Consider the following 11,128-nt stretch of genomic DNA (forward strand, 5'->3'; position numbering starts at 1 on the left):
GGGAGTTCCGTTTTCCGTACATCGTACGTTCTCGCTTGGATGGTTGTAATGAAAAGTTAAAGAATGATATTGTCTATAGGAATGGAAAAGAATTTTATTAAAAAAAGATAATAATTAATGATAAGTTGTAAGTAACACCTACAGAAGAGTGATTATATTAACATGTAATCTCGAATACGATCTGTAACTATTTATTACAGCAAAGCAAAAATGGATGCTCTTTGGTTTAATTTAGTATATGGATGGAATGAAAAAAAAAATAAAATAAAAAAAAATGTAATTAACTCTAATCCTTGCTCAATGAGCAACCAAACACTTTTTTAAATCATATATTGTATTATGCATAGTATTAAGAAATAAAATATAATTCGAAATTATAATTGTTTTATTTTTTGCAGAAGACTGATAAATGTCAAATTCGAATTAATTTCCACACGACTGTTCAAAAACCATTAAAAATTTACGGTATATTTCCAAGAGCAAACACCGTTACTAAGAAACCTTTCTCAAAAAAAAACAATTTGAAACTGACAGAGTTGAATCAGTCTCAAGATTATTTGGGTACATTTATGTTCCATTTTTCATTCAAATTTCGCGCCAATTGCAAACAGCAGTTTTTTTCTGTCTTATCGTCTGATGAAAAGAGTTGGCAATACTTATGATAAGTAAAAGTCTGTAGTATCGACTTGTGAATTGTCAGTAAATTATCGGGCGGGAGGGATAGAGGACGTTGTTGAAACTCCCCCCTACCATATATATATAAGTACCGCTACCGCCACTCTTCCGTTTGTTTCCGTCCTCGGTCCCATGTTGCCGACAAAACACACACAGTGCACGGAATGTTAGCCGCATGTTACGAACTTTTTGATTAGGTCAACTTCAAGAATGGCGCTTAACCTCCTAGTTAAAGTTCACCCCGTGGTTTTATTTCAAATCGTAGACTCTTACGAGCGTCGAGGGGCCGAAGCTCATCGAGTCATTGGAACTCTTCTAGGTAAACGTACTTACCGTACACTTGGGTCTTAAGTAGTCAAGTGTTGTGGTAAAATATTTCTTTTCTTCTGCTCTTTTACTCAAGTAACACACATCGTCCTTTGTTTCAATAGGAACTGTGGAAAAAGGTGTTGTGGAAGTGACCAACTGTTTTTGCGTGCCACACAAGGAGTATGAAGATCAAGTCGATGCTGAACTTAACTATGCCTTGGACCTTTATGAACTCAACAGGCTTGTTAACGCCCAAGAGAGCATTGTTGGCTGGTGGGCCACTGGAAACGAGGTACTTGTGGACTAAAACAATACTTACCGAGATCTCATGTTTTTCAGGCCATTCCTTCAAAAATGATTTCTTATTTCTTACTTTCTTTAAACAGGTGACCAATCATTCCTCTGTTATTCATGAATATTATGCCCGTGAGTGCAATAACCCTATCCACTTGACGGTCGACACGACTCTGGAGGGAACCACTAGGATGGGCATTAAGGCATACATATGTGTCAAATTGGGAGTGCCAAACGGTAAAACTGGATGCATGTTCACACCAGCAAAAGTGCAGGTATGTAGATGTATATGGTTAATTTTTATCATTGCCATATCTCCTAATAAAATTTTCAATTTTCTTAGATTCAATCCTACAATCCAGAGGTTGTAGGCTTGCAGTTGTGCTCCAAGACTCTTAATCAAAATAAATCCAATTCCGTTGTAGAACCAATAATGGATCTAGCCCAGATTGCTGAAGCTAGCACTAAACTTTCATCAATGTTAGATAGTGTTTTACAGTACGTTGATGATGTGTTATCTGGGAAGCAGCCACCTGATAATCACGTTAGTTGTAGTACAAATACTTTTTTAATTTTAAAAATTTTAACGTAATAATTTCAATTTTGTATAAATCAATGTCTTGCAGGTTGGTCGTGCACTGCTTGATATGGTAAATTCTGTACCCAAGATGACGCCTGATCAATTTGATAACATGTTCAACAGCAATGTTAAAGATCTGCTTATGGTTGTTGCATTGTCGCAACTTATTAAAACACAGTTGCAGTTAAACGAAAAACTCACATTATTAACAGATCTAAATAAAAAAGATAACTGATAATTTTATATTGTATAAAGATAAACTGAGATCTAATAAAAAAAGTTTTCACAAATGTTACATTTATTCATTATATAAAACAATTGTACCAAGCGTTGTATTAATTACACAAGGTAAGAAATATAAAAGTCAAGTATCACATTTATCCATTGTAAAAGCTCTTAAAAACGAGAAATAAATAATATAATGTAAAAAAAAAAAAAAACTAATTTTACTAAGTGGTAGAGCTGGCATCTTTTTTGTTGTCTATTAGACTTACCCAGTCAGGCACTCTATTCCATTTGAGATAATTCTCTTTAGAGATGCATCGAGACGGTAAATCCGCAATTCCAAAGATTGCTCCACCCAGCCATGCGGTATAATTAGGTTTGCTGGGTGCTGTGTGAAACTTAAACGTTCTAATTTTTAACTTTTCTGAATATAGTTCACTGTTAACTAAATACAAAAGTTCTGCTTTCAATCTACTAGCAAACCCTTTAGCCATTGTTGTTCCACCAATAAGTAAAACATTTTCTGCTAACTGCTTTCTTGTATCAACAGGACACTGTAAGCATTATAAAATTAATTAACTTTCAAATAAATATACACTCTGTCTATTTGAATAAATACCTTGATTAAAGCATCTAGAATCATGGTTGGTATACTAAGATTGTCGTTGTCTCTTTCCCACAAGACTTCAAAAGCATTTTCTCTTACTGTGCCTGGTATTTCGAAATTTCTTGTACAATAGTATTTAACACTTGGTGGTGGAGTTGGGGGATTTTCTGTTTGTAATTTAAGAGATCGTTCCATGGTAGTTACAAAACAAGTTTGAACCTTAATATTTTCAATCAAATTTTCCGTTTTTTCTTTATTTGTTAAAACATCTTTCATACCCTCCTTTATTCTCCTGAAAATATGAAATTCTTTCTAAAACTGAAAAAAAAAATTTTTTTTTTTTTAAAGAGATTTAAAATACTCACTCATGAACAGCTTGAGCAGCTAAAGGAAGAGCTTGCCATGCTTTTAAGATTGGCACACCCTCAAATACAGGAATCAGAGTTGCCTCATTGTAACCAACATCTAAAACCAAGGTTGTATCGGTTCCCAATGTGCTTATAGTCACCAAATGGGTTGGGAGTATCATTAGAGAAGCAACTTCAAAGTGACGAAAAAGAACTTTAACAAGAATGTTCCTAAATTTTGATGGAATCAACGGTGACTCCAAAACAACAATTTTAATGTCTTTTGGAGTTGTTACAGTCCGTCTGAAATAAAAATGAATAGTTGCAATGAATCAATATTTAACAATACAGTATGACGTGATTACTTGAAAAATATCCCATGTAGAAACTCGACAAGCAATTGATACAAATCATTATCATCTTTATAATCAAAAATTCTTCTTATTTCTTTTGTTACGGAGCATTTAACTTCTGTCCTTATAATACCACGTGGTGCAGCCTCGCCAGCAAAGCCGTATCTGAAATAATAAATTTATATAAAAAATGTTTCTGTGAATGCAAATATCTGAAAAAAAAATTGACTAACTTTGTGTAGGCACTGCCTATGTCAATAACAATATTTTGCTTATCCGAAATGTAACGCGTTACATCGAAGCCACGCAACATTTTGTCGTGCTCTTGTTATTTCCCAATCTTAACTATACTTCATAAATACTGAGTGTAAAGTGTAAACACGTAGTCGAAGTTTTTTTATAGAACTAGACTATCTCGATCCCTGGATCCAACAAAACACACAAGTCTTTATTTTTATACACGTACCCTACCTATACTTGCACAAAGTCTCCTCTTTTTTTCTTAACGAAGCTCTAACACAGCTCTAATCTAGGCGCACATACTTATACTTACATCAAACCACAAAACATTATTTATGCTTCATTACTAAGTACTTTAGTACATATACTCATTATGATTTTGTTGCTCTCTTCACATATAAATACCTACGTGCATGCAGAAGCACTGCTGTGACAGCAGTTAAGTTACGTAGGTCGTGGTAACGCCGCATGGTCGGGCGGCGCTAGCGTCAACCTGTACTAACTGTCGATGGGTTCCGCGTTCCGCATGTCAACAAACTTCGATATTTTTTACTGTTTTAATTCCCATGCCATCCGATACTTATTTCGGAGTTGTTGTCAACATTAAAAAATATCGAAGTTTGTTGACATGCGGAACCCACCGACAGTTTGTACAGATTGACGCTAGCACCGCCCAACCATGCGGCGTTACCACGACCTACGTAACTTAACTGCTGGCTGCTATAGCAGCGAATGGCAGCCCAGTGTTGGAGTGGCAGCATTTGCGGAATGCGGAATACAGCCTATGCCTAAGTATAGGCACGTTAACGACACCTATCCTTGACTGGCACAGTTATACTCCGTCTGTAAACAGTGTAAACTCGATCGGCAGTCTATGGTAGTGTCGGTTCGGCTGGTCGATTGGCTCGTATCATCAGGTTTGGCCGTTGGAAAACAACCTTCCTTCTTTCGTGGGCTTATTGTGATCTTTGATTTCGTACTAAATTTGAATGTTTCGAGAGTGCGCGATCGCGGTATTATAAGTGTTCGGTGAACAACTCAAGTTGCTAGTGCAGTTTAAATTAACTGATTGTTATTCGGCCGAGTAATGTTGACCGAAGAAGAGATAGAGGAAAAGGTCTGCCATATACCGCCAAAAGATGTGCGTATGCTGAGGTAAACTGGTCACAACCCTTGTATTGTACCCGCAACAACGCGCTCAATTTTTTTTCTTTTTTTTTTTTTCTTTCCCGAGTCCCCAACCAACTCGCTTATACTTATACACATGCATGCAACTTCTTTCATCATCCCTTGTTTATCTCGGCGCTGCAGGTGCGAGCTCATCAGGCGCATCGAAAGCATCACCCAGTCACTCGTGCTTAGTCTATCTCGGGGAGAAAAGCCAAAAATCACGTACGACGATGGCAGAGAGTCGGGTTGGACAAACACGAGCAACAGCATCAGCACGAGTAATAGCTTCACGCAGAACGCTGATAACCAGATCTCCACTAGTTCCGAGAGGCGCTTGAAAACCATCCGATTTTCGGGAAACCAGGGCCGCCAGCGTTTAGCCATCATCATGAGGATATTCCAGCACGTGCACACGAATCTCATCGCCAACTTGGTCAAGACGGATGATGACTTTTATCACACGAGACGGGCGTTCTTCTACAGCCTAAAGAACGAGCATATCAAGCGCTTCGTCAAAAAACAGGACAGAGTCTTGAGGGCGATCAACGAAGTAGCTATGATCCTCCAGTGCGGCCCCTGGGATATTGGTAGGTGTATATAAGATATAAACGGTTCGGTGGGTAAATATTAACCGAATTAATTATATCAGGTTTCATTTCGACGAGCAAAGGGTTGGTAGCGGGCGATTTAACGCTGCACCTTGGAGAGTCAAGGGTCATTCAGTACGATCAGCAGACCTGCCAGGCCGTCCCGGACGTCGTGGACAGCGTCACCCGAATAGCGACCAGGGCAAACTTTGTTCTTGTTATCGAAAAGGACTCTGTCTTTCAACGGCTCCTGCGCGAGCATTGCGCCGGTTTTAACAAGTGCATTCTCATCACCGGCAAGGGCTACCCGGATATACCGACTCGAATGCTCGTGCACCTGCTCTCCGTAAGAGCGCACTTGCCGGTTTATGCCCTCGTTGACGCCAATCCTCACGGTTTAGAGATCATGTGTGTATATAGGTGGGGAGTTGTTTTCTTTGTTTTATTATATATTTTTAGTGACAAGGCTTAACAACAAGTAACGTATTAATAGATCCTGTTTTATCATGTTTTAGGTTCGGGACGCTAAACAATTGGGGATATCGTGAACAGCTGCTATGTCCCGACATGCGCTGGCTAGGAGTTCATCAAAACGATTTAAGTAGATTGGACATTACTAAAATTAAGCTGACACCACGGGATCAGAAAAAGATTAAAGACATGAAAACTCGCAGCTACATCGTAGACTGTGGTTTATCGATCCATCTAGATGCAATGAGGTTCGGTAAAGCCGAAATCGAGTCCGTCAATAAGCCGATTAAGCGCTTCCTATCCGAAGTATATATTCCCTTAAAAGTTCGAAGAAAAGAATATTTTTAACGTATAGAAAATCTACAAATGACTTTGAGGTATTTATATATTTTGTACGTATCATGTAAATATTTTTTTAAATGAATTTTTAATTTTACTAAAAATTTGAAATCTTACGTCATAAATATTGACAATAGATGTTAGTTATTATTGTACAGTTTAATCTAAAATTTTAATGAATAAATAATCAATTAACGATTTGAAAGAGTTATTCAAGATACAAAGATTTCTCTTTAACTATTTCACTTACGGACACAAGTGTAACCGGGAAGAGTTTCTGCATTATCGACATGCAATTCTTGAAATTTATCACGTAGCTCAGCTTCGTCATCTAAGCTACATAAGAATAAAATAATCCATGTTTATTACACTTCATTTTACTTCTGCGTAACTTTTGTCTTACCATTGCGTGTGAATTTCATTTTTGTTCGTTTTCATTGAATTTATAGTTAACTTGAAACTTCGTCGCTTACGAAGTTTTCTTCTGTTGATTTGTGGCTTTTCGTCTTCACTGCTATCTTCAATAATAATTAATTCGGGAATTTTTTTGTGTCTGCCTAAATAAACAACGCTCTCTAAACTTGATGTAGAACTTGATCTTGACCTCCCTGGAATTTCCATTGGTGACATTTTTTTTGATTTCACCATAGGATCCCGCGAGCGATGATTCCTCCGACTAACGAAACTTCAAAAAAGTTTCCCCATAGCAACGAATGAGAAAGTTTTAATGATAATAAATCTCAATTCACCTGTGTTGATGAAGTAAACATCTTTTGACGCTTCTTTCGCCATAAGAAAATCTTTTTCTTTTTCGTAAGATTCTTCGAGGGTATTCATTACCTTCGCTCCTAGATCTTTTCATAACTTGATATTATTTCAAACTTTTACAATACTTGTTTTCCACTTCTAATCGATTGAAATTTACATCTATTGCGTATCAGTACTCAAAAGTTTAAGATGTTCAACGTTTGAAAGTGACCTCATGACCAATTTATATTGGCAACTGTTCTTAATCAACATTTCAAACAAAACACTCTTGCTGTATCTAAAATCACACGATAAAATACTGACATAACCATAACTTTTAAAGATAGAATGTGACATGCAGTAAAGTGCAAGAGTAAAAAAAAAAAAAACAAGTATAGTAGTTTAACAGTTTATTAAAAACGTTTAAAGTCGTTTTGCTGTTAATAAAATACATGATTATCTTGAAAATGTTATGGCAAAGTATAACAAATGCTGCTTAAAACGACTTAACATCTTGTAATCGTAATATAATTGTCTTCCTTTGCTTTCCATGTTTCCGCTTGCAAATAATAATTTTATTTATTTTTTAACTTACAACAATTGCGTAGACTTTCGTATTTTTTCACTCTTACATGTTCATTTAAATTTTTCCCTCAGTGATGGCTCAAGAAAAAAAAAGCTTAAATAGTCGTGGTACTAAAAAGTATAACTAAATAATGGCGTAATTGATTGATGAATATAAATAAATAAAAAATAATAATAACTTTTGCTCTTTACTAATAGATAAAATTTATTTCAAGTTTTAATGTATAATAAATTCTCTAGTGTACAAAAATTTGGCGTGATACAAAAACATGAATTTTTAAAACGCAGAACATTTTTTAAAATTAATTTTTGTGACAATAGATGGAATTTTTTTTCAAGAGCCCTTAACCATTATCAATTCGCACTTACGTAAAAATTTCATCATAATATGTTGACTCTGAAATGCACATACGCTGCACTTAATAAATGATTGCACTGAGAAATCTCCTTTCTTGTCAAAGTTTCAATTTTTTTTATTTTTTTTATGTATATTACATTACCAAAAAAGCGTTTAATCAGCCTTCGGTAGGAACAACGTAGATTTCCTTTAAAAAAATTAAGAAAATCGACAACCGTTGAACCGAAGTCACATTGTGAAGTGCCCTTGCATTCGTGCATTTTACTTTTTCACGGGTGTGCACATATTAACTATGCTCAATTAATTCAAAGTTCGACTCTTTTATCAATTTTGTATATACTTATATAATTTTTTTAATATTTTGAATATTTATATCTATAGTGTCGTGTGTTTTAACGATTGCGCACAAGCTCGAATTCAAATTATTTTTTTAGTTTTTTTTCGATGCTGAAATAACATGACGGTTAACCGTACAAAATGACTTAAAATGAATTAATTTTATTTTTTAAGATTTTACCTTTTGGTTAGAGTTGAAAAAGTTGTATCGACATTTACTGTACGCAACTAGTATAAATGAAACGAATTCTTCCATATTATACTGAATGTATTTTTATCGACTTTGTGAAATTCAAGTGATGTAATTTCGTTATGGCAAAAACAAAGTTGAAAAAAATTTTAAATCAGGATGTCATGTACAGACACAATTTAAAAAAATATAAAGGAATTAGAAATATACAGTAAAATATTTTTAACTGCAAGTTTAATAATAGTACAAAATGTGCAGTAAATTGCATAGAGATCGAAAAATTAACTTTAATCGAGGCACCGACGGACGAAACTTCAACTCAACGGCACATGGCATACTTGCAATATACTCTTGTAGATCGAATATCTAACACTGACATTATTTTTCATGTCGCTGAATTTCAACACCCACAAATTCTAAATCAAACGTACGAAGATCTTTTTTTTTTCTTTTTCTTTTTTTTTTTTTTTTTATCGGTAACTTTTTTCCCATTTTATTTAATCACATAACTTAGTATAGCTAATTACAACAGCACCGGTTTCTTAATTGTGATCTAACGTTACATTGACTATATTCGCTCACGAGCAAGTTTTTGTTTTCTCTGTTAGCGTGTACATTAATATAAATAACAACTGGAATTACAAATTATACATCTTAACAAGAAGTTAATTTTTCTTATTTATTTATTTATCAATTTTTTTTTTATTATTTTCAACACGGTCACATTTTTTAATCACCCTAAAACTAGGTATACGATGTAGATTTCAAAGCATATAGCATCAAGTGAAAAATGAAGAAAAGCTCGATTCCACTAGACTTTTCTTCCTGTCGCAAGATTAGCGACTACTCTAGACTAGAAAAGGGATAATTGTAATTTTTTTCATCTCCCAATCATGATTATTCATCGTTCAATTAATTCAATATAATATCATTACTTTTCTTTAACGTTAGACTCAATAAACAGTATCCTTTTTTGTTTCGGTCTACATAATGTATATCAGCTTACAGCGATATACAAAGTGATTGTTATATTAATAATGGTATTAATCATCCACGATGATAATCGTCGTAGTTATTACGTATATACATATTTATTTATTGAATAATTATTAGCGGCTTAATTTTTTTATTTAAAATTTAATTTACTTATTGTTTGATTATTTGCACTAGCCTTGATTGTCGGCATATAAGGGCTGCTGACACACAGCAATTATATAATTATCGAGTGCGATTTCGTTCTCGCCGATCTCGCAACTGTCTTCCGGTTCAAGCTCGTAATCGTAAGGTTAAGTGATGCCAACTTAATTAAAAGATTGTCATCTTTGAAATGATTTAATTTTCACGTATAATGTATGTAGAGTCAAAGTATATAATGAGTTACGAACAACAGGGGAAAAAAAAAAAAAAAAAAAAAAAAAAGTTAAATTGAATTGTCAAATGCGTATTTTACATTTAATGAAACAGACAAATCGCTCGGAGACAATGACGAGAACGCAAGAGTTATAACGAGATGTTTATGCAATTATATAACAACAATAACAGTAACAACTATTCTATTAAAATTAATACGATAAAATTTTGACGTATCTCTTAATGACGATATTTAATTCATAATAACAATAGTGACGTACGTTGAACAATTATGTACAAATATCTTTCAAAGTGTAACGTATATTTCGTAGTGTCTGCTAATTAGGCTGAAGGTACATAACTCTCTCTCTATGTGGACTCTTATTTTTATCGTCCTAATATGTCTTTCGTAACTGCTAGTTCCTCGTATCAACTAATTTTTTTTTTTTTTTTTTTTTTCTCCTTTTTTGGTAAATATCACTTATTTCGTAGTCAGCAACTACAAACGTAATCTTTTTATCAATCGACGAAAAATCATACTAAAAATATGTGCTCAGAAATGTTGTTTATACTTGTATAGTGCTAGAAAATGAGAAGTTAAAAAATATCGACAGATCGTTTTCAATTTGATTGTATTGCAAGAATTCATTTCTTTCCTGTGGGTGTTGGTAATAATTTGGACGACTCGATTTCGGCAGTTTCGACCAGACAAAACGGAAAGGGTGTCGACATTTTTCTTCACTTGTATAAATAAGAATATTTTTTACAACGTGATTTTTAATTATTTTTTGTTTTTCTACTTCGACTCGTTGTTTGGACGCTCGTAAACTGAAACGATCGAACGTCCTGTGTAACCACAACCATAGTCATGTGGTTTCCCAATCTTTGCAAGTGATCAATATACCTCGAAAAATGTATGTCTGATAAATTTCTTGCAACAAGACTGCACATTTATTAGATTTGGTCGAGTTGTTAATTACTTTTCAATTTGAACCTACGGCATAAAATAAAATACAATAAATAGAATGAGCGAAAAAAATCTGCTGTTGAATAATTTGAGTGATAGCTATGTAGTCTTGCTTAACAAAGGCCCTAAAATATTTTAATAGTATTTCGTAATACGTCGAATGCTTGGAAGATTACCAATGACATGTGTAATAACACATCACCAAATATTTTGATTCTGCTGCAAGTAATCGATGTATACATGTATGTTAGGAACGTCTTTGAAGATAAGACAAAACTGATGAGTATTGTACATACATGCATATCGTATCTATACAATAAACATTGTTGTATTGCTATTCCTCCGTGTGTCCATGTGTGTAGTTAATAATGTAACATTTGATATTCTGATCATTAAAA

General features: G+C 34.2%; 3 protein-coding genes across 3 annotated transcripts; 2 read left to right on the forward strand and 1 right to left on the reverse strand.

Annotated features, from left to right (window-relative positions):
• Nucleotides 1–795: 795 nt before the first annotated feature.
• eIF3f1 (eukaryotic translation initiation factor 3 subunit f1) lies at nucleotides 796–2,148 on the forward strand. Its single transcript, XM_014357971.2, has 5 exons — nucleotides 796–994; nucleotides 1,107–1,276; nucleotides 1,371–1,553; nucleotides 1,622–1,822; nucleotides 1,905–2,148. Exons 1-5 carry the CDS (start codon nucleotides 886–888, stop codon nucleotides 2,091–2,093), a joined length of 852 nt encoding a protein of 283 aa, XP_014213457.2. The 5' UTR covers nucleotides 796–885; the 3' UTR covers nucleotides 2,094–2,148.
• A 50-nt stretch (nucleotides 2,149–2,198) lies between these two features.
• Nucleotides 2,199–4,054, reverse strand: Arp10 (Actin-related protein 10). Its single transcript, XM_089594374.1, has 5 exons — nucleotides 3,624–4,054; nucleotides 3,403–3,555; nucleotides 3,056–3,340; nucleotides 2,703–2,982; nucleotides 2,199–2,637 (listed from the first exon to the last, which is right to left on the reverse strand). The coding sequence occupies exons 1-5, from the start codon at nucleotides 3,701–3,703 to the stop codon at nucleotides 2,308–2,310; spliced, it is 1,128 nt and encodes a 375-aa protein (XP_089450500.1). The 5' UTR covers nucleotides 3,704–4,054; the 3' UTR covers nucleotides 2,199–2,307.
• A 663-nt stretch (nucleotides 4,055–4,717) lies between these two features.
• Nucleotides 4,718–6,206, forward strand: mei-W68 (meiotic W68). The gene is made up of 4 exons (XM_014357911.2): nucleotides 4,718–4,785; nucleotides 4,942–5,387; nucleotides 5,450–5,807; nucleotides 5,903–6,206. The coding sequence occupies exons 1-4, from the start codon at nucleotides 4,718–4,720 to the stop codon at nucleotides 6,204–6,206; spliced, it is 1,176 nt and encodes a 391-aa protein (XP_014213397.2).
• Nucleotides 6,207–11,128: the final 4,922 nt, after the last annotated feature.

Source organism: Copidosoma floridanum, unplaced genomic scaffold (assembly GCF_036245765.1).
Source record: "Copidosoma floridanum isolate Cflo_tuat_1 unplaced genomic scaffold, Cflo_Japanese_pri ptg000021l, whole genome shotgun sequence".
Classification (NCBI taxonomy): Eukaryota; Metazoa; Arthropoda; class Insecta; order Hymenoptera; family Encyrtidae; genus Copidosoma; species Copidosoma floridanum.

What these genes read in the sequence shown, in the direction of transcription:
- eIF3f1 (XM_014357971.2), top strand. Translation starts at nt 886, where the DNA reads ATGGCGCTTAACCTCCTAGTTAAAGTTCACCCCGTGGTTTTATTTCAA. An exon ending in GGTGGGCCACTGGAAACGAG is followed by an intron (nt 1,277 to 1,370) that starts GTACTTGTGGAC and finishes TTCTTTAAACAG; the next exon opens with GTGACCAATCATTCCTCTGT. An exon ending in AGCAGCCACCTGATAATCAC is followed by an intron (nt 1,823 to 1,904) that starts GTTAGTTGTAGT and finishes AATGTCTTGCAG; the next exon opens with GTTGGTCGTGCACTGCTTGA.
- Arp10 (XM_089594374.1), bottom strand. Translation starts at nt 3,703, where the DNA reads ATGTTGCGTGGCTTCGATGTAACGCGTTACATTTCGGATAAGCAAAAT. An exon ending in ATAGGCAGTGCCTACACAAA is followed by an intron (nt 3,556 to 3,623) that starts GTTAGTCAATTT and finishes TTATTATTTCAG; the next exon opens with ATACGGCTTTGCTGGCGAGG. An exon ending in CTACATGGGATATTTTTCAA is followed by an intron (nt 3,341 to 3,402) that starts GTAATCACGTCA and finishes TTTTTATTTCAG; the next exon opens with ACGGACTGTAACAACTCCAA.
- mei-W68 (XM_014357911.2), top strand. Translation starts at nt 4,718, where the DNA reads ATGTTGACCGAAGAAGAGATAGAGGAAAAGGTCTGCCATATACCGCCA. An exon ending in AAAGATGTGCGTATGCTGAG is followed by an intron (nt 4,786 to 4,941) that starts GTAAACTGGTCA and finishes TCGGCGCTGCAG; the next exon opens with GTGCGAGCTCATCAGGCGCA. An exon ending in GTGCGGCCCCTGGGATATTG is followed by an intron (nt 5,388 to 5,449) that starts GTAGGTGTATAT and finishes TAATTATATCAG; the next exon opens with GTTTCATTTCGACGAGCAAA.